Source organism: Myotis nattereri, assembly GCF_964212035.1.
Source record: "Myotis nattereri genome assembly, chromosome: 8".
Taxonomy (NCBI): domain Eukaryota; kingdom Metazoa; phylum Chordata; class Mammalia; order Chiroptera; family Vespertilionidae; genus Myotis; species Myotis nattereri.
Window position 1 is genome coordinate 66,293,132 of NC_138083.1, and position 22,443 is coordinate 66,315,574.

The following is a 22,443-nucleotide window of genomic DNA, read 5'->3' on the forward strand; positions in this document are numbered from 1 at the left end:
GCCCGGTGTTCTCACGCTGCCCAGGCCACAGCTTGATCTGGACCGCATCGTCTGTGGTCTACTTACCATGGAGTGGCCCAGAAGGAAGACGGGCAGCCCCGGGTGGTCTTTCTGCATGACATCCACGTGCTGTAACGCATCCCTGACGAAAACGTGGAAGTCGGACACTACCATCCTCTCCCCTTCGCTCTGTCCGTGGCCCACTGGAAGGAACGGGAGACGAGAGAATAGCAGTGACTGGAGGGCTGACTCCTGCCCAAGGGCAGCGGTTTCCTCACCAGGGTTACCAGACACTCTGCACTGAGAACCTGACTGGGTCATCTCACTAAACCCGTCCCGACTGCTCTCGCGCATGGGGATTAGTCTCCCCCAACGGTGCAGTTAGGAGGTTGAGGCACAGGGTGGCCAAGGGACTTGCCACCATCACACAGCGAACCATGCCTCAAACCCTTCCACACAGCCAGCTGTCTCCCGTGGCCGTTCTCAAGGGAGAAAGAAAGGCAGGTGCAAGGAGAAACTCACCAAGCCCCCTTTTTTGTCAAGTGGCCAGGAGTCAGGCCCATGAGGCTCAACATTTTCCTGGGGTTCCCAGTTCCTGGACCCTCACAGTTGTGTTCCCATGTTAGCCTTTCACCAGGTAAAGTGTCACCTCACTCTGCAGAAGGTACTATGACAAACATAACACAAAATAGTCCAGGGTGCTTGCTGGAAATTTTCTCGACAAAACAGCAGTAAAACCGGGTCAGGTTCTATCCCTCTGGGATTTTATCTGTCACCTGTCTGGGCTGTTTGTTCATTCCCCCTCTTCTTTTCTTAGGGTGTATCTGGGTTCACACACCCCCACCCCCACTCAGGAGGACATAAGTCTCTATAGAAACAGCACATCGTCTGCGGCTTCCACATTCAGGCTGAAAGCAGCTGATGCGATTGCTTGAAAATCACAGAAAAGGAAGAGCTCGGAGGGGACAGGGCCACACAACACAGTGGGAGAATCAGCCCAGCCCCTCCCTGCTGCTTCTGCGAGGAAGCTATTACAGTGGCGATTGTAACGCTCGTTGCACAGACGAGAAGGGTGAGGACTCAGCATCGCCTGAAATGGACTGGCTGCCCAGACCTCAGTGTGGTCAGACCACAGCCTCCTGTTTCCTAAGGTCCTGTCCTCCTCCCCCATGGACTCCCACCCTCCCGCTGCCCTGCCCCACCTGCTCTCTGCCCCCTGCATGAAGGCCAGGGCCCAGGCCGGTCACCCTTTCAGCAGCACCCTCATCTCCCTTGCCTCTCTGAGGATTTTTTCCCTTTTAAAATTTAATTACATTTAATTAAGTTTAATTTTGTATTGTGGTAAAATAGATATAATCTAAAATTTATACCCTTGTAACCATTTATTAGTGTACAGTTCAGTGGTATTAGGTATATTCACACTTAACCATCACCACCATCCTTCACCAGAACTTTTTATTTTCCCAAAGTAAAACTCCATACTCATTGTTAAGGGCTGAATTATGTGCAAAGCACCCCCCCCCCCCACCACCACCACCACCTCAACAATTCATATGTTGAAGTCCTAACCCCCAGAGACTACTTGGAGACAGGACCTTTAAAGAGGCCATTAAGCTAAAATGAGGTCACTAGAGTGGGCCCTAATCAAATAGGACTGGTGTCTTATAAGAAGAGGCAATTAGGACACAGACACACACAGAGGAAAGACCATGAGGACAAAGGGAGAAGATGATGGTCTGCAAGCCAAGGAGAGAGGCCTCAATGAAACTAACCCTGCTGACACCTTGGTCTCTGACTTCCAGCCTCTGAAGCTGTGAGGAAATAATGTTTATTGTTTAAGCCACCAGGTCTGTGATACTTTGTTATGGCAGCTCAAGCTGACTAATACCTGCATTGAACACATAACTCCCCGTTCCACTCCCTCCAGCCCCCGGCACTCACCCTTCTACTTTCTGTTTCTTTGAATTGGACTACTCTAAGAATCTCCTACAAGTGAATCCTACAGTTTTGTCTTTTTGTGTCCAGTTTATTTCACTTAACGTAATGTCTTCAAGATTCATCCTTGTTATATAACACATGTCAGAATTTCCTTCTTTTTAAATTTTCTATTATTTTAAAAATATTTTTTAAGTGATTTCAGAGAGGAAGGGAAGGGGAAGAAAGAGAAATATAAACATCAACGATGAGAGAAAATCATTGATTGGCTGCCTCCTGCACGACCCCACCGGGAATTGAACCATGATTGCCTGGTTCATAGATCAACGATCAACCACTGAGCCACCCTGACTGGGCCAGAATTCCGCCCCCCCCCCATTTTTTTTAAAGGCTGAATAATATGCCACTATATGCATATACCTACCACATTTTGTTTATCTACTCAGCTGTCAATGGACACTTAGGTTGCTTCCATCTCTTGGCTGTTGTGGATACTGCTTGCTGCTATGAACACGGGTGTGTGAATATTGTTTGAGCTATTGCTTTGAATTCTTTGGGGTATATACCCAGAGGTGGGATTGCTGGGTCATATGGTAATTCTGTTTAGTGTTTTGAGGAATGGCCCCTCTGAGTCTGAGCTGGAACATCTTTTGCTCTAGACTCAGCTCACAGCAGCCCTTCTCCAGCCTATTCCATGCGGGCTGGGTGAGCATGAGCTGTGAGCCAGGCAACAGGACATACTCCCTCTTCACACAAACTCAGCCACCAAACAAATTTGCCTCAGCATCTCCTCCAAATGTCTCCCTTACCCTAAAGCCTGTAAACCTACCTCCTGACTCTGAGCAGACACTATCACTCTTTTTTTAAAAAAATATGGACCAACCAACATGGCCTTCCTGACCCTTCCCTCCTGTGACGGCTTCCCTTCTTTACCAAAGTGGATTCTTCCTGATCCTAGTGGCTCCTGGCCCAGCTCTCCCTCCCTTCTCTCTCTCTCTCTCTCTCTCTCTCTCTCTCTCTCTCTCTCTCTCTCTCTCCCCCACCCCCTGGAGATACAGTAGCTCCCTAATATCATCTTATATTCAGTCCAAATTCAAATTTCCCAATTGCTGTTTCACTTGACCTGCAAGGTACGAGAGAGAGGGCCTGTTTCTCTCCCCCTTACAAACAAAGCATCTTGGTTGCTGTTTGGATTTTTGCAAATATAATAGGAGAGAAAGAGTATGTGGAGCATCTTCTTGTCCACTGCAGGGTTATAAAGGAATTCAGCCATATTTTCTGTGAATTATTTTATGGTTTTCATTTCCTTTCTTGTGTGATAATATACACACAACATACAACTTACACTAACCATTTTTAAGTGTCCAGTTCAGAGGCATTAAGTGCATTCACATTGTTGTACAACCATCACCACCAACTATCACAAGATACAGTTTCATTTTTTACACGTTAATCTTTGATCCATTTGGAGTTTATCTTGGTATATGGTGTGAGAGAAGGATCTCTTTCCCTACAGCTCTTTTTTAAAAACTTGAGGTGAAATTCATATACCATAACATTAACCATTATAAAGCATACAAGTAAGTGGCATTTAGTATATCCACAATGTTGTTCAACCACACCTCTATCAAGTTCCAAAATGCAGAAGGGTCTTAATTGTCTCGCCAGAACTTGCTAAGAGGTCCTTTATTATTTCACCGAATTGCGATGCCATCCTTATCATATGTGAATGTTTCCTTTTCACTCTAGTCTATTTCTGGATTTCTGCTCAGTTCCCCTGGTCTGCTTATTCACGAACCAGCCCTTATCACTGGGCATGATTGTGTCCGCCTAGCCCAGCCGTGGGCAAACTACGGCCCGCGGGCCGGATCCGGCCCGTTTGAAATGAATAAAACTATTGAAAAAAAAGACTGTACCCTTTTATGTAATGATGTTTACTTTGAATTTATATTAGTTCACACAAACACTCCATCCATGCTTTTGTTCCGGCCCTCTGGTCCAGTTTAAGAACCCATTGTGGCCCTCGAGTCAAAAAGTTTGCCCACCCCTGGCCTAGCCTGTCTACCTACTATGCCAGGAGACTCTGGTCATCTCCAAGCTCTCCCATGCTGTGACTCTCATCCGAAGGCAGATGTCTCCCAGTCTCTAGCTCTGGGTTCTTTCCAGAGCTAAAAATCCACCTTGTCATGCCCAGGGAGAAGGATTCCCCTGGCTGCCCCATGGTTCCTCAAGCAGCTTCTAAACGGCTCTCTCTTGGGTTCCATATCATGGTTAATGACCCCTATCCCCCTTCAGAATCATTCAGGCTCCAAATAGAGCTGTCATCTTTGAATTCAGTTCTAACCCTCTGTCCAGCTGGTCACAAAATTCTTCTGGATTTCTAGGTCACAGCCTCCTGAATCCGTCTCCTTCCTTTCACTCCTACGTTACAGGGACTGAAATGCCCGTTGCCTTTGAATTGGTGATAGCTTCCTACCCAGTACCCCGTCCGCCCCAAGCTCTTTCTGCTCTAACCCACTCTGCACTGTCCGGCATCCTCTGCTTGAAGCGCTCTGATCTGGTAGTGTCAGACGGTCCCACTGTTTCAGAACTCAGTCCACGCATTCCAGCCCAGCATTTGGGGCCTCCACCAAAGGCTCCCACTGGTCCCTCTGCCTTGCTAGAAAGCATGGTCTGAGAGACACTCACACATCTGCCCATTGTTTCTCAAAGCACATCCACACTTTCCTGCCCTGTGGCTCTCATTGAACCCCCTCTGCAGTGGTGCCCTCACCCCTGCATCAGGCCAGGAGCAGTCAGTCTTTTAAGGGCTGTCTCAAATCCTATCACTTCTATGGAGGCAATTCCCTCAACACAGGTTAAAGTTTTCCCCTTCCATCCCCCAAAGCACTTCTTGTCTCTATTACATGTGAATTGATTGGAATCTCCCCCCCACCCCCCGCCCCAGCCATTTCTCTCTTTGAGTACCACCCCTACCGATCCTGTGGACTGAGGGTCTAATTCCAGAGTGGAGGCCCACAACTGCACTGTGCTGTGGAGGATTCTAAGGCCGGTCCCACTGGACTGAGCAGAAGAGAGTACAGTGAGCGATTAGTGATGTCTGCCATGTGAGTAGTGATGCATCGATGGGCTGGGGGAGGAGGTTCAGCACGTGTGTGCCCCATATTTGCCGGGTGATCCTTGATAGCCAGGATCGTGTTTTCTTCATCTGCACATTCCTCAGGGCTCTGTGCACAGGCCCGGCGGAGGCTTGATAAATGCCTGTTGCAATGAACTGCAGGCCGTACTTTCATAGTGGCCACTCACCAAAGACATTCAGCTCCGCCCCTCCAGCTTTAGCTGAGGCGATACATTTCCTTTCCTACCACGGAAGCTGACCTACTGAGCAGCAGTTCTGTGTATGCAGTTAAAGTCTTCTCTTCCTAGTATTTTTTAAAAGAAAGAACCTTGAGCCACAGACGTTAATCCAATGTATTTTTCGTTTTATTTACCCTGATTCTGCTATGTACTAACTATGTTTTTTTATTCTCTGTATTTCGATGCTTTCATGTCTGTTTAAAGCTGACCCTAACTGCCCTCCCAGGATTAACTAATTTCTAGAGATAGGAAAGAACTTGTCTTTCAAATCTAAAGTGACCAGTCCAGAGCCCACACCCCCAGCCACCTCCTCCATGGGCTCTAACACTCGGGGCCAGGATTTCCCTGCCCTGATCCACCAGAACCAGGAACTAGGGACGGCCCCGCACTCCAGAACCTGCTGAGGGGACTCAAACCAGCCAACCCTGAGCCTGCTGACCCTGCCTCACCTGTTCCTTCACGTAGAGGTTAGAGACGGCCATCTGGCCCTCTCTGCCCACCATCTGAGCAGGCTGCTTATCTCCCAGCCCCGAGGGATGGAGCCTGGGCCTGCAGTTGCCAGCTCACCCCCTGCAGGTGTAGGCACAGGAGAGTGGCCCAAACAGATAGGGAGGTGGCCTGACTTCTGCCAGCAGGGCGCCAAGTCCCTGTAGGCCACCGGGCAGTGTGACTGGGCAGCTCAGTGTGATAGCTAGCCACCGGGCCATGGGTCAGCTAAACTTAAGTTTAAATAAATTAAAATGAAAGCTCAGTTGCTCAGTCTCGTCAGCCACATTTTAAGGGCTCAGCAACCACAGGCAACTTGTCTGGCGGCTGCCATATTGAGCAGGGCCAATGCAGAATCCACCTATTGCCACAGAAATCCTGTGAGGCAGGGCTGACCATGCTTTCTGTTCAGGAGGCACTGTGCATCATGGGGAGAAACACCGGCATCCATTTGCCTGCCTTTGAAATAATGCACCCTGACTCTTTCTGATTATAGAAGTAACACATGTTCAAGGTAGGTATATGGGAAAAACCAGGAAAGCATCGAGGCAGCCACGGAGTGTGGGGCTAGGTGGGATGGCTCTGGGCTTTAGGCGGCCTCGGGCTCCCCTGTGGGAAGGCCTCACACGGGGTTTTCAACTTCTTTGTGCCTCAGTCTCCTCATCTGCAAAGTGGGGGTGATAGTCCCTCCTTGAATTGTTTGTAATATTAACTGAGAGAATCTGTGGTAAATGCTCAGATCAGGGCTGGACAGAGAGGAAGTGGAAAGTAAATAAAAATTGTGGAAGTGAACATTTTTTTTAAAAAAGAAGGTAACAAACCATTCCTCCCTCATCAACCAGAAATAAGAACTGGTATCCCTGCTTTTCAAAAGTTCGTGTTACCCCACTTGGCTCTTACAAAAAAGACCTATGTCAGTTCCTGTTTTCACTAACTGAGAGAAACCCAAAGAGGATTTTCACTTTAATGGAAACGGTGAGAAGTAAAAATGGCGTTCAGGGTTGTTTGGTAGCAGCTGTAACAGAGGCAACGGCACCCTGAGCAGTGAGAGTGGCCCCACCTGGGAACCATCCTTAGCATCTCAGCATCCAGCTTTTGACCTGTGTGAGCATCTGTGCCTTAACTCCACTTATCCTGTGCATCCGTTAGCAAATGTGTCTTAATGTACCAGAAAGGCCTAAGGAAGCTCGTGAGTGTGTTCCACTTAGTGTGAAACTGGACGTGATTAATTGCTTCCATTGCGGTGAATGGAATTAAAGACATAGTGCATGGGCTGAAATTTGGGTCTGGGGAAGCTCAAAAAGTTTTCCATATAAATTAATGGTAATCGTATCTTCACTTTACACCATCTTGGCTTACAATAGATTTCAGAGGGATGCTCTATTTCCAGATAGCAGGGGACACATGTATTAGTAAAGTTTGGTTTTATTTTAATGGCCTGGCAAAATGCTCTACATGAATTGACTCAGGATAAACTCTAAGACATAACATTGGAAAAAAAAAACACCCAAAACTCAAATTGTGGGATGACGCCTGCATGGCTCACCACTTACATTTTTAACAAACCCACAAACTCGTATTATTTCCTGTGGCCCCGGGAGGCCATCTGTCTTGCATGTGGCTCAGAAAGCTATCTCAGCGTGGCCAAGGCAGGCTGGTGCGACCTCCTCAGGCTCTTCCAAGACCAGACAAAGCCACCTGCTATGCATCACTCTGCCCTTTGTCAGGCCTGAGGCTCATACTAGGGCACCCATGACACATGGACTACAAAGGGGCAGAAGGTATAAGTGAAGGTGGTCATGGATATGCCTTCCAGCAAGACCAGCCAGGGAGTGTCATTTGACTTCTTGCTCAGTCAACACCCCATTATCTCATGGTTCCTAGGGGCATATGTTTGGGCGTGGGGTGAGGGAGTCGGGTGAGGGAGATCGTCAGTCCTCCAATTAGATAAGACCTTTATCTAGCTGGGTTGCTGCAAGAAGATGGTAAAAGCTCTTTGCCACTGAACAGACATGTCCTCAATACCTGTTATGTGCCAAGTCTTGGCAAGGTACCAGGGGTCTAGAGTTGATTTTTAACTTAACATATAATGCACGAATATTTCCCCCACATTGTTACATAAGTTGTATTTGGGATTTATAATGACTGCACGTAAGCCAGTCAGGGGATAAAATAAAAACTCACTCAACTACTTTTTATGGTGGGGCACTGAGCTTGCCTTCAGTCTTTTGCTATAATAAATAATACTAAGATGAACATTTTTATAGATGTATATAACATTGTTAGGATAAACTTGCCAAAATGAGATTTCACTCATAGAACCAAAAATGCTTTTCAACTTGGTAACCTTCACTGTCCCTAGCAAAGTATGGAAATGTGTTTCAGCACATCCTTGTCAGCTTCGGGAGTTATGTCTTTGTTTATTACACAGCAGTGACACATTCACCTTCTTCCCATTGTGGTACTTGCTTCCAGGTAAAAACCTGACAGAAAGCCATTGTTTTGGTCTGAAGAACATGTAGCCCAAGTAATATGTTTTTCTTTTCTTTCTTTCTTTCTTTCTTTCTTTCTTTCTTTCTTTCTTTCTTTCTTTCTTCTTTCTTTCTTTCTTTCTTTCTTTCTTTTTAGGTCAACATATTTCTCTACCATTGATAGGGAGAGAACCACAGTATAAGTCACTCCGTTCGGGATGACTCACTTGGAAATCAAGATTGCAGGCAGAATCCGTGTGACTGCTGGAGCCATATCAAATGCACCCCCCAATGATATGACAGAAAGCCCACTCAGCGGCCTTTACACATCAAGCCATGCCTTCCAGTTCCAGCAGGCGTCCTCATGATTATATGTATTTTCTGCTTCCAGTCTTTAACCTCAACGCGTTATTGGAACAAGGATGCCAGCATCCCCATGTTTCCTTCCTACTTTAGGCCACAATGTAATTATGCTGCTTAAAATTTAGATATCAAACCTGGTAAGTCTGGTTTGTTTTCCATGCTCCTGTGACATCCAGTAGCAGAAATCCCATTAGCAATGGCGCACTATGCCACAGTGTAAGGAAATAAGACCAATGACAAGTTAAGAGCAATGGAAATGCTAAAAGGCTGTATGTCCACTTGCTGCCTACACAAAAGTATATTGGGTCATCAGCTGATACATCCCACTCATGCTAAAAATGTCTTTGTTAGGTCCCAGGAGCAGAACAAAGGGAGATAGATCCAAAGCCACGGGGTAAAGGGACTACAGAGGTTGATTTGATCCAGGTTAGACAAGAACTGCATGCTGCCAGGCTCAGGGCAAGAAACAGCCTATGACCAGGAGGGCTGCTTCAACCGCTCTTCCTCTTTTTAAAAACCATGCATATGGCAAAAAGTCCAAGATCACAGTTTGTTGGCCTGGAAAACGGTTTGTTTCCCGCAGCAAAAGCCATTCCTTCTCTCTGTTTGTTGATGGCCCCGGGTGTCCATCGCGGACACTTGGACAACACATCTTTGTCTTCCCAACGACCGCTGCTCTCAGGCACCTCTGACCCAAGAAAAACATCTCCCTTTGTAGCTCTCCGCAGCATCTAAGCACATACCCGATCTTACAGAGGACATAAAGGCAGAACTTAATCTTGTTACTAATTGACAACAGCTTGAAAAAGATGCCAGAATTCAACATATGGGCCATGGAAACACATTTCAGCTCAGATTTTTCCTTTAAGCTGTTACAATATGCTTTATAATGCAACCAGCTAAAAGGCTGTTAACGGTGCGGCATTTTAGAAATAATGCATTCTCAGGATTTCAAATTTAGAGGGTTTATTTGAAAACATCCTACTCTCCACTGTATAAATAAGAGGAAACAGCATGACAAAAAGTGTCATAACGACGGTTCTTGGCTAGGTCTAGCAAGATGAGCTTCCTTTTGCATCACGCTGTAGACTGACGACTTGGTTTCGGAGAACTGAGGGAGGCTGGTTCACGCTGTCTGATAAGCTGCCACCTTCCCAGGTGTCATGCCCCCGGGACATTTCTCCCGGTTTGGTTTGTTCACTTGTTTTGTCTCATGACCTGGTCGGGCTCTGGGCAATTCTGGGCTAGCCAGAATCCTCCAGCAAGGCTGGACCTTTGCCTCAGATCTCCCTGCTGACTACAGAAAGTACCCGGGTTTATAAACAGGCAGCAGCTGTGGGGTGGGAAGAGGCATTCACGATCAGAGCCTTCCAGGATGCGATGAGATCAAGGAATAAAACAACGGTAACAAAATAACAGGAAGCGCTGCAAATTCCGTAAATAACACTTGAGACAAATTACAGAAATCCACAAGATCAGCAATCATAAGGGTTTAAAACTCCAGGAAAATGCTTCATATAAAAAACACTTCCCATACTTAGAACCTGACAAAGGGGAAAATGTCAAAGGTATGGGCAACGATTTGCCAAATTAGACAAATTCCTGACCTGGCTCGGGTTTTACAGAATACTTCATCTGCGCATGACTTTCTCTGTGTCCTTATGAGCATTTCTGTTAGAAAGTAGGTTATAGAGACTATGTTTGGACTAATACATTCGCCTCCACACCATAAACCCATGGGTTGGCAGTTTCTGGAAGACCCTATACAGGGTTCGGCATCAGATTCAAATTCTGCTGCTACTTTTCAGCCGTGTGAGCTTGGGCAAACTCCTTCACCACTATGATCCTGGTCTTCCCAACAAACTGACGTCAGAGACAACTGTATTTAGCTGGCAGGTTGCTGAAAGGTTTACATGAGGAAGCAGGTGACGGTCGATGCCCAGAAAATGTTAGTCTTCCTTTGTCCACCGTCTGTGACCCCAGGAGTGAGAAAGCCTGCTTTGAAACCAGGACCAAGAGTTCCTAGCACAGTGTCTGTCTGTCCTCCATGCACAGTCCTTCCCCCTGAGGCTAAACAAGGCTTTCCAGTGAGTCACGGCACCCTGAGCACACCCTGCCTTGGGCCCCTGTGGTCAGGTGCTCTCCCTGGGAGCCAACCTGAGAGGACGGAAGGAAAAGGCTGAACGGGCCCCAGCTTCTTATGAGACTGGCTGTGGAATGTCCAACCATTGCCCACTGTAACAACAAAAGTGGTTATGATGTTTCTAAAGCAAAGGCAATGGATCTGAAGAGCCCTTTACTGGAGCAATGAGGCTTCTGTCCTGCATCAGAGCCACGAGACAATTCCTAGGATGGAAAAAATTAATTCTTGGAAAGAACTCCAGGAAATGCTTTTCATCCTATTCTGCTACCTATGCCTTTAGGAAATACACCTGGACACTTATCTCGGTCACGTGGTAGGCTGACTGCAATGTGCCCCTGCGTCCCCTCCCAGCCAGGGCTGGATTGGTGCTCAGGCTTGCTTTGACTGACGCAGTGCAGCAAAGGTGATGTTTGGCCATGTCTGAGCCCAGGTCCAATGGGTCTCGTAGCTTCTGGAAACTGTGCTAACATAATGATGACAGGGACCAGCCTAGGCACAACAGCCAGATGATCCCCAGACCAGAAGCGTCTTACTGATCTATAGCTAAACTCACTGACTCACAGGATCATGAGCTAGATAAATCGTTGTCTTAAGCCACTCAGTTTTGGGTGGTGTGTTACACAGCAATAGCTGACTGACTGACTGGTTACTGTGACAATGCCCCTGGGTGAGAAAACCGTGGCTCACTTTAAACTGGCCCCCAGAGAATTCTGTTCTAGACCCTGAAGTTTTGGCAGAGAAAGCTGTTCTCCTGTGAGACACCTGGGGTTTCCTAGTCCACAGCGTTGGCCTGTGCCAGGGGAAGAGCCACAAATAATAACTTGGTCAACAAGCGTTACCTGCTGATTTCCTTATTTTATGTTACAAAATACATGAATACAGTCTCACTATTCCCTCAGCTCGCCAGCCCTCTCACTTTGACCAGCATCCCTCTGTCTTTTTCTACACACTCACGCTCACACATCTCTACCTCGGTATAATTTTGTGCAATGGTCTTCTTTTGCTTCCCATAAACAGTACTCTAGCTTCCCCCTTGACAATCGTCTTAGAAAACTTCCCATAGCCCAACTCATGGCCGTTTTCCCTCCTTTTTAACTAGTAAGGGGTTAGCTCTCTGTTGTGGGTGTGTGGGCTGTTTCATTAGAACAAGGTGCACACATACCAGGTCCCTCTGGGGTGGAAACAGCAACATGGCATCACTGGTCAAGTGAGCATTTTAAAGGGAAGACCAGGGCAGAGGAAGACTTTCCAAAACCCACAGGCCAGTGAACTGACCAGTCCTGCAAAACCAGCTGAGCCAAGTCTGCCCTGTCACCTCACTCCTCTCTTGGGCCCCACAGCCTTAGGTGTGCACAGCACAGGACTCTGTGGATAGAGTTTCTCTTTCCTGCCTTAATCTAAAAAGCATGTGCATTAAAGTCGCTATATTTTCTTTTTTAAAAATTAAATCTTTATTGTTCTGATTATTACAGTTGTTCCTCTTTTTTCCCCCCATAGCTCCCCTCCACCCGGTTCCCACCCGACTCTCTGCCCTTATCACCCCATCCACTGTCCTCATCCATAGGTGTACCATTTTTTCCTGCACCCCCACACCCATTCCCTCCCCCCCCCCGCCCCGAGAATAGTCAGTCCACTCCCTTTCTATGCCCCTGATTCTATTATATTCACCAGTTTATTCTGTTCATCAGATTTTTTATTCACTTGATTTTTAGATTCACTTGTTGATAGATATGTACTTGTTCAAAATTTTTATCTTTACCTTTTTCTTCTTCTTCCTCTTCTTAAAGAATACCTTTCAGCATTTCATATAATACTGGTTTGGTGGTGATGAACTCCTTTAGCTTTTCCTTATCTGTGAAGCTTTTTATCTGACCTTCAATTCTGAATGATAGCTTTGCTGGGTAAAGTAATCTTGGTTGTAGGTTCTTGATATTCATCACTTTGAATATTCTTCCCACCCCCTTCTGGCCTGCATAGTTTCTGCTGAGGAATCAGCTGACAATCTTATGGGAACTTCCTTGTAGGTAACTGTTTTTCTCTTGCTGCTTTTAAGATTCTCTTTGTCTTTTGCTCTTGGCATTTTAATTATGATGTGTTTTGGTGTGGTCCTCTTTGGATTCCTTTTGTTTGGGGTTCTCTGCACTTCCTGGACTTGTAAGTCTATTTCTTTGACCAGGTAGGGGAAGTTTTCTGTCATTATTTCTCCAAATAGGTTTTCAATATCTTGCTCTCTTTCTCTTCTTCTGGCACTCCCATAATTCGGATGTTGGTTTGCTTGAAGTTGTCCCAGAGGCTCCTTACACTATCTTCATACTTTTGGATTCTTTTTTCTTTTTGCTTTTCCGGTTGGGTGTTTTTTACTTCTTTGTATTTGAAATCTTTGACTTGATTCTTCTGATCTTCTAGTCTGCTGTTGGATCTCTGTATAATATTCTTTATTTCAGTCAGTGTATACTTAATTTCTATTTGGTCCTTTTTCATATCCTCGAAGGTCTCACTAGATTTATTGAGGGTATCACTAAATTTATCGGTGGTTTCTAAAAAATTCTTGAAAAACCTTATAACCGTGGTTTTGAACTCTATATCCAGTAGTTTGCTTTCCTCCATTTCTGTCATTTGTGACTTGTTTCTTTGTCTCTCCATTTTGGCTGCTTCCCTGTGTTGATAGGGTGGCTTTCTGTGCTAGGTGTCCTATAGGGCCGAGTGGCTCAGCCTCCCCAATTACCTGAGGTGGACACTCTTGGTGCACCCCTTTGTGGGCTGTGTGCATAGTCTTTTTTTTTTATTATTATATTTTATTGATTTTTTACAGAGAGGAAGGGAAAGGGATAGAGAGTTAAAAACATTGATGACAGAGAATCACTGATCAGCTGCCTCCTGCACACCCCCTACTGGGGATGTGCCCACAACCAAGGTACATGCCCTTGACCGGAATCAAACCTGGGACCCTTCAGTCCACAGGCCGACGCTCTATCCACTGAGCCAAACCAGTCAGGGCTGTGTGCACAGTCTTGCTGTAGTTAAGCCTTGATTGTAGTTGGTATTACTGGGAGGAATTGACCTCCAGGCCAATTGGCTGTGAGAATCAGCTGTGTCTACGGTGGGAGAACTTCTCTGCTGGAGACACCCTTATGGGGCAAGACTTGCTTCAGTGGGGCTTTGGTGCTCACTGAGTCTGCCCCCTGAGTGTGTCCCTTATGAATCTGAGGAGTTGTAATCTGGATGGTCTCACTCTGACCACTGGGTACACTGGCTCTTGGATCTCTAAGGAGGTGCTAATTTAGCCTCTGCCTGAGGCTACCCAGCAGGAGCTACAGAGAGATCTGCAGATTCCTCTTCTTTGTTTGGGATTTGGAGGTGCCCAGATGAGGCCCAGCTGTGAAGCAATGCAAGCTGCTGTGGGGCCTTGGGCCTTCTTTTGGATGTTCTGGGTCTCTCTGACCCAGCTGCAGTTTGTTAGGTAATTTTAGATTTGCAAAGGGCCAGGTTATTCATATGCAAAAGCCTCTGTGCACACAGCTTGGGTGGGGCGGGGTCTCAGGGAATCAACAGGATGGAGCAAACAGCTATGGCTGATCCTCAGTCCTGTCCTAAGAGGCCCCGGTCTCGGTGTCCCGCGGTAATCGCTGCAAGCACCTCTGAGAGAAGGCCGCCCTCGAGTTCCGCCCGATGTCAGACAGTCCAGTTTCTCCCTGTATGAGTCTGGGTCCCCAGAGACTAGCCCGGAACTGGAGTTCAGAGCAATGGGGAGCTTGTGTCTCCTTCCCGATTGAAAAAGACAACCGCGTCCTCAGTTGCCAGCCCTTTCCACGTCCGCCTCTGTACCTCTGCACTTCACTTCCGCACCTCCTCTGAGCCTCAGGGTGCTTTTCTCTTTCCTTCTAGTTGTAGAATTTCCACTCAGTCAGCCTTCCTGTGGTTCTGGATGATGTCCATTTTGTCTTTTAGTTGTATTTTTGAAGTGGTTGTGTGAGGCAGCAATTTCAGGTGTTCACCTATGCTGCCATCTTGGTTTCTCCTATATTTTCTGAGAGGGAAAACTGCCCTCTAACTACTGTTGTGCCATTGGTTGATTTTTTTTTTTTTATTTAATGGTCTTCCAGAGGAACAAAATAAAAGAAAGATTTTTCTACAGTTGCATTATAAAATAAACACCAGATTTTTATGGGAAGAAGACTATACAAGGAATATGGGAGATGCAATATTCATAGGAGTAAGAAGAAAAGAAACCCAAGTAGGAAAAAGGAGAGCAGTGAAGAAGCCTGGGGCAAACTCGCCTTGAGTGCTCAGAAGCCTGCCCCACACCCAAAGCCCTCGGTGTTGAAGGCCCTGTACCCTTGCCCTCACATTCTGAGAAGCCAGGGACACTCTCTGCACTTAGGTGTGAGGCTGTTTGCCCAACAAAAAAAGGCCCAGAGCCATGCTGGCAGGGCTCTTTGTTCCCACAGCCATACTCCATCGATTCTCCTGGTATTTGCTGAGCACTGGTATTTGCTGAGCACTGGTCACAGGGCAGCTACTAGCTGAGGGCACCCCCAGCACTGATCCACTGAGACAGTATCAGTTGTTCCTGGGCCTGAGTTTGGGAAACCACTGGGGAACCATGTGTAATACTGTAACCTCTCTGACCTTCACTTTCCTTGTTGAAAATGGTGGCAATAAGAAGGGCAGCATGGGGCCCAAGGGGAGGAAAGCCCCTTCTGCAAATACGATGAGGCTCAGGAACCATCCGATGGCCCAATCAAGGTCGCATGGCTACAAGATGGAAAGGCTCCTGGTCCATGGGGACGTGCAGGTCTCACCGCCCCCAGCAGGGCCGCCTGACACCCTTTCCTTGGCGACAGTCTCCTGTTCCACTCCTGCTGCATCTCCACCTCTGACTTGGCACACGGAGTGGGCCAGCCTGGACCAGCCGGTACTGCATGAACCCTATCTTCCCTGGGATGGCACTTCCTGCCACCGGCCACATCACAGCCCTTGGAGATGTGGGCCTTGGTACATCCAGCTATTTTCCTTGTTTCTGTGGGCCCCACCTCCCACAGGCCACACTCGCTCACCTCCCCAGGCCCTGGTTTCACACTGCTTCTCTGAGCTTCCTTCTCCTGCTGGTACTTCCTTCTATGAGCTCAGCCCACAGTCTGTGGCCAAGAGGCCCCCCAGTGACCTCTAGTCCCTGTGACCTGCCAGTCTAGGCCGCCCACACTCTCACCCAGTTCACTCTGAGCTCCTTACATTCCCTTGAAAGAAGGAGGTGCCTGGACTCAGAGAGAATCTCTCTTTTAGGGAAGCAGTTCTGCTGCCATCCTCACAACCATAAAAGGCAAAATGAAAAAGAAAATTATGTATATATAGCTCCACACCAATATGTTCCAAGATCGCAAGAAATACTTCACTTCTGCTCCAGTCTCCTCAACCATAAGATGAGAATTTTGAAACCTCCTGCTAATGGTAGTGGAGGACTTAGAAATATTGTATAACCATCCAGTGTCTCAAATTCTTTACATACCTAACTGGATTAATCCTCACCACAGCCCTGCTGGTAGATAGCATTACTGATCTCCATTTTACCAAGGTGGAAACTGAGGCACAGAGCGGGTAACTGACCAGCAGCGCTGGGATCCACCGTAGGCCTTTAATCCCTGCAGGTTCCCCTACAGGCCCGGGGAGCCAGCGTCCTGGAACGCTGGCCTGGGAGGGGGAGGCTGGCCGGTGTCCTGCGAAGGCTGGAGTGGGGCCAGCCTTGGCCTAGGATGCAGGAAAGGCATATGATTCGTCCCCAGCCTGCCCTCCCCCACCCCCCCACCACCTGGAGACTCCCAGCCGGCCTCCCCACACACCCTCCCACTCAGCAGCTGAGGAAACCAAGCCTGGGGAGAAAAAGGGGAAATGTCACAATGAAAGGGTTTTGGGGGGCAGGCATCTTCTAAGATGCATTTTGAAATGTGCACACTCATGTTCACACATCCCACACTCTTTAGATGGAAAAATTTCCTCAACTGTGCATTCTGTTTTCAAACTTCACCTTGAGCCCAAGTGAGGGCATGGTGTAGGGGAAATGCAACATTTTTATTTGTTTTTATATGTGTTTTTTGGCATCCTCAGACCTTTGGGCAGTGGCACCCGGTTTGAGTTATCACCCATCTATGTCGTCTGGGAGGGATTATGCTAAAGAAAGAGCTGTCAGTCCCCACAGGGCATCTACCTGGGGAGGCCCCTTACATGCTGCTCAGCCTCAGGGAGAGAAGCAAAAGGTAAACCTTAACGCAAATCATTCCACTTATCACAAGTCACTACGACCTGGAACAAGAACCAGCCAAAGTTAAAACGCTGCTGTTTGTGGAAGGAGGAAGGAGTGCTTTGCCTCCCTTAGCGCATCAGCCTCAAATGCGCCTCGTGGTCCAAGAGGGCTGCTAGTTTCAGTCATTACATCCCAATTACATTTCAGGCAGAAATGACGCCTGCCTTCTTATTAAGACTTTCTGACCGGGCCAGTGGCGCAATGGATAACACGTCTGACTACGGATCAGAAGACTTTCTGGAAGTTCCATCTACCAACTTCCTAGATTTTAATGGCTAGAGCTTAGTCACATGGCCACACCTAATTATTAGGGAAGGTGGACGATAGAGTGCTTTGGGTACATTGCCGATCTGAATAAAGTCAGGTCTAAGTTACTAAAAAGGGAGAGAATGGACATTGGGTAGGCAAATAGCAGTCTCTGCCAGTTACTCTCCGTTTATGGGAAGTGACTCTGGTTTTCCATTAACAGTAGTGATAGAAAGTGTCTTTAATAATTACACCAACATTAAAAAAAGTGAGTCCAGGTAATAAAAACACATGTTAGGTACAGATGGTCTGTGGCCAGGACAAAGTTGTAAAGGTGGTGCCCTGTGACTCGTAGAAAAGCGTCGGTCTCTTTTCTTAGCAATTCTGCTGTGTGTGGCAAGGAGAATTGGGGAAATCCCTTACTTTCTTGTTCTTTAAGAAAGCCTTTAAAAATCAGATATATCTTGTGAAAAAACAAAACAAGCAAACAAAAAAAAACCAGAACAGAACACTTATCCTGCCAATGAAAAAGCTATTGCTGAAGTGGAAATACCGTTCTTGAAAATATGCAGAAATGTGTGAGCTGTAAGTTGCAAATGTTATCATTGCAGGTGAGGACGTTTCTAGGAGGCTCTCAACAGCTATTTCAAACAGTTCCCTATTTGTGACTGCAGTGGCTGAAACACATGGGGTCCGGCCGCTCTCACACCTGTCACTCTGCCACCGGGTGATTGGCCAATGTCTCAACCACTCCGGACCTTTGTCACCCGTGTCTTGGCCCCTGTCACTCACATGGATGTGTGACAAAACTCCCACGTTGTGACCAGCACACAGCAGGTGTCCAGGGAAGGTCAGGCTCACCTTTCTGTATCGAGTGTCGCCTGTGTTTACCTGTGGTCATTTAGAAATCTGAGCCACGGGCATGTTCTCATATATCCTGGCACCTTCCTGCTCAGAGAGGCTTTTGTTGATAGAAATGGCGCCATTGTATCAAGATGCTTGTAGCCCAGAGAGCCTGAGGACCTCAGGGGCTCTTGGTCTGTGGGTCAGCTGGGAGGAAGGCGGGGGGAGCTGACCTGCCTCAGATGAGCCCAGCACCTCCTCCCTCATTCCCCCCAGCAGCCTTGGCCTTCAGATGAAGTACTGAGCATGATTCCTCTGCTTTTTCGGTAAAAGAAGTTTCCACTGAATAAGCCCTCAGAGATTTTACAATCGGGTGACATCTGCACAATAAGCAGGGAAAGAAATAACTGCTATTGTGGTGCTAAATGATCCAGCACTTCTCCCGACTCTGGGGGAAGACAGCTGCCCTGCCTCACAGCCTTTGCCCACAGGCTCTGCCTAGCAGACTTGGTTTTCTGCATTGAAGAAAGGAAGCTAGTGGTGTGGTACAGAGAGAGGGCTCTTTGAAGTGAGCACAGCCTTTCAAACAAAAGCAGAGCAGAGGGAGCCTAAGTCTATTGCACAGAGCTTACTGGGTTCTTTGATATAAGGTTTCTAGGGGAAGCCTCGGGCCCATCAACAGATGGGCAAACGGAGGCTAACAAGGATAAACTTGACTAGTCCTGGCCACACAGCCAGAAAACGTGGACCAGGCCAGGGGCCCGAGTCCCTCTGCCCCGGGCTGGGAGTGACCTGACAACAGGGATCCGATCCCCGTGAGGCTCCCCGGTGAGGTTAGCATGGGACACATAGCACTGTCTCTGCCAGTGGGGAAGCCGAGGAATTGGGTAAAGGACGGTGTCCCGCTCCTGGGACCGGCCCTGGCACTGCGTCTGTCCCTTCGCTGGGCCTGGGTGCCACCTTGGGGAGGCAGAGTATCTCTGAGGCTTGGCAGAAGGTGTGGGGGGGAGCTGGCATGCACTCCCAACAGACTGCATATCCCAAGCAAATCCTGGAGCTGCTCTGGCACTTCTGTCGATTCGATGATGCAGAAACCCCAGGGCCGCTGCCTGGGGACTGTGCTCCGAGCCAGCTGTTCAGAGGCACACAGCAGAGGGGCACTGCTGGTCAGATGCAGCCTGTAGCACCCCACCCCAAAGCGGTTTTCCAAAAGTGAAGATGCTAGTGAGGTGGCAGGGTGTGGGGATTTGAATAGAGCTCTGCCATCTGATGGCTGTGCAGCTTCGGGAAGTCACTCTGCATCTCTGAGCTTGCGGCCTCAATAGTGCCGCTCCCCCCACCCCTCCCCACCCCACCCTGTCACATTGCTGCAAGGATTAAATGGAGGCGATCTGCGGAAATAATTCCTAGCACAGAAATGATGGATTTTCCCAGGCGGGAAAGCATTACTTTATTTAACAGGGTCCGTCCTCCAGTCCAAACTCATACACACATAAACATGATTCATGAGTCTGAACTAGGGAAAACCCAGAGAAACCATCATTCTTTACCAGATGCCTCATAATTCATCAGACATCCATTGAGCAGCTTCAGTGTCTAGGTACCAGGCAAGATGCACAGATCAGCCTGCCTTGGGCACTGCTCTGAGGGTGCTTACAGTCAGGGGGTGTCTTGTGGCTGACTGTGCTGTGAGAGACCTGGGTGTGGGAGGGCGTTCCTGGGGAGCTGATGTCCAGACTGCCTGCTTTCTGGAGCTCCCCAGGCACACCGCTTCTTCCACGGGCTGTCTTGTTAGAGCCACGGCGCTGGGCTGCTGGCTTGGCTCAGGACAGGGGTGAGATGCCGCGAGGGAGTAGGTGCCTCTCCAGGGCTCCTCCATCTCCAGCAAGCAGTGCCACCCGCTGCCCAACCTCTGCTTACAGAGGCAGGACCTCCCAGTGCTCCACAGGGGGCAACTTCTGCAGCCACACCGTGTGGAAGGGCCTGAAGCAGTCTGCACACGGCCTTCACACCCCATGCCAAGTGCTGCCTGCACATGTTATGATAAGTTGCTCATTCTAACCGTCGGTGATGGAGGTATCGGTCTCACCGTTTGCAGATGAGGAACAGGCCCTGAGGGTCCAGCACACAGCACTCAGGCTGCCTTGGTCCCTGCATGTCCGGCCCACTCACTTCACAACTTGGCATGTGGCAGCCCAGCTCAGACCTGCCCAGTCTCCAAACACAGCGTCTTCATTCCTGAATGTCCAGGTAAACACTAAACATGCACGGCATCTCAGGGCCTTGCCAGTGAGATCTCACTGTGCTGGGAATCGGTTCCTCGAGCGGCCTTTTGATTTTCCCTTTACCACTAATAGAAGTCAGGGCCCTGGGAAAGCAGCTCACAGGGTGGTGAGTGGAATTCTGATGCTGGCCCTTCACTCCTGGCTTGCTCTCTCTCCTATGGAATGAAGGTGACCATCATGCTATCTGCCTTGGAAGCGACTTTCGGAAAAGAAATGAATAAAGGCTATGGAAACACTCCATAGGGAAGGGTGGGGGTCATGCATGGTAGCTGGTGATCTATGATTTCCAAGTTGGTATCATGTGCATTTTACAACAGCCAGTAGAGCCAACAGACATGAAAAGATACTCAATGTCACTCATCATCAGAGAAATGCAGATTAAAACCACAATGGGATATCACCTCACACCTGTCAGAATGGCTACCATCAAGAAATCAACAAACAACAAGTGCTGGCGAGGATGTGGAGAAAAGGGAACCCTCATGCACTGCTGGTGGGAACGCAGACTGGTGCAGCCACTGTGGAAGGCAGTATGGAGTTTCCCCAAGAAATTATAAATGGAACTGCATAAAGACCCAGCGATTCCACTTCTGGGAATTTATCCGAAGGGACCTGAAACACTAATCTGAAAGACTACATGCACCCTATGCTCACTCCAGCGTTATTTACAACAGCCAGTGTTTAGAAGCAGCCCAAGTGCCCATCATTAGACGAGTGGATAAAAAGGCTGTGGCACATTTACACAATGGAATGCTACTCAGCTGTAAAAAAAAAAAAAAAAGGAAATCTTACCCTTTGTGACAGCATGATGGACCTGGAGAGTGTTATGCTAAGTGAAATAAGCCAGTCAGAGAGAGACAAGCACCACATGACCTCGCTCATATGTGGAATCTAATGAACAAAATAAACTGACAAGCAAAACAGTGACAGACTCAGAGAGCAGCTGACAGCTGTGGGGAGGTGCTGGGGAGCTGGCTGGGGGTGGAGGGGCTGAGCAAAAATGACACGCAAAAGAGAGAAAAACTCACAGACACAGATAACAGTGTGGTGATTGCTGGGGGGCAGGGGGGAGGGGGCGACAGGGGGAGGTGGAGGAGGGCAAAGGGGGAGGATAAATGGTGATAAAAGGACAGTGTACAGATGATGTGTGTGGAATTGTGCACCTGAAACCCGTATAATTTTGTTAACCAGTGTCACCCCAATAAATTCAATAAAAAAGACAAAATAAAATTGCCACCCGAGGCTTATGAAGCAGCTCGTCTGCCATAATGAGGTTCCTTTTTCCAGTGTGAGGAGGCCCCACGCCCCTCTCCCGCGCTCCTGCTGCCCTGGCCGTTGCAGCACCACAGTCACTTATTTTTAGTTCTCTGTGGGTCAGACATTTCCTGGTCACATGCTACTCCAGCTCCGACTTTGAAAAGGCTCCAGTTCACAAACAGAGGATGCTCCTCCCCCAGCAGCCTCCCCCCACCCCACGCCCAAGCGTCCCATGTGGGCCCCACAGTCATGCAGACTCTCCGGGGGACACGCTAAAATGCAGCCAGCCTCGCTTCTACCTGTTCAAAAATTTGAGTAGCTCCGTTTCCTGGTCCATCTGCAGCCAGAGTTGTTTTAAATGTTAATTTACCAAGAGCAGCAACAATGTCCAAGCCTGGGAGCCCCACATGTAGGCGGCCCTGGGAACCTGGAGTCCTGGCCCAAACCTGCCGTGGTTGGTGGGACCTCGAATCCAGCACCTGCCCCCACACCCTAAAGTGCGAACACAGGCCTTCCTGCTTGGGGGCGACTAATACGTGATCATAATGATGCTCCTATCTTAGCTCCAGTTAGGAGTATGCGTATTAGAATAGGCAACACGTGCTGGCATGCTCCTTTGGACCAGGTCCTGCCCTAAGGGCTTTATGGATGGTAGCCACAGGCACTCCACATCCAGGTACATTACCCCATCTCCACCTCACAGGGAGGGAACAGAGGTCCTGGGGTCAGGTCCTCGCCCTGCCTTTGTAGCGGTGAGTG

At 48.3% G+C, this 22,443-nt stretch overlaps 1 protein-coding gene across 4 annotated transcripts in view; it reads right to left on the reverse strand.

Annotated features, from left to right (window-relative positions):
- MGLL (monoglyceride lipase) overlaps nucleotides 1-22,443 on the reverse strand; it is a 105,458-nt gene that overhangs the window by 32,633 nt on the left and 50,382 nt on the right. For all 4 annotated transcript variants that reach the window (XM_081096590.1, XM_081096591.1, XM_081096588.1 and 1 more), the window contains exon 4: nucleotides 67-203. In XM_081096590.1, coding sequence (XP_080952716.1) covers nucleotides 67-203 — 137 coding nt within the window. The remainder of the gene's footprint in view (nucleotides 1-66; nucleotides 204-22,443) is intronic.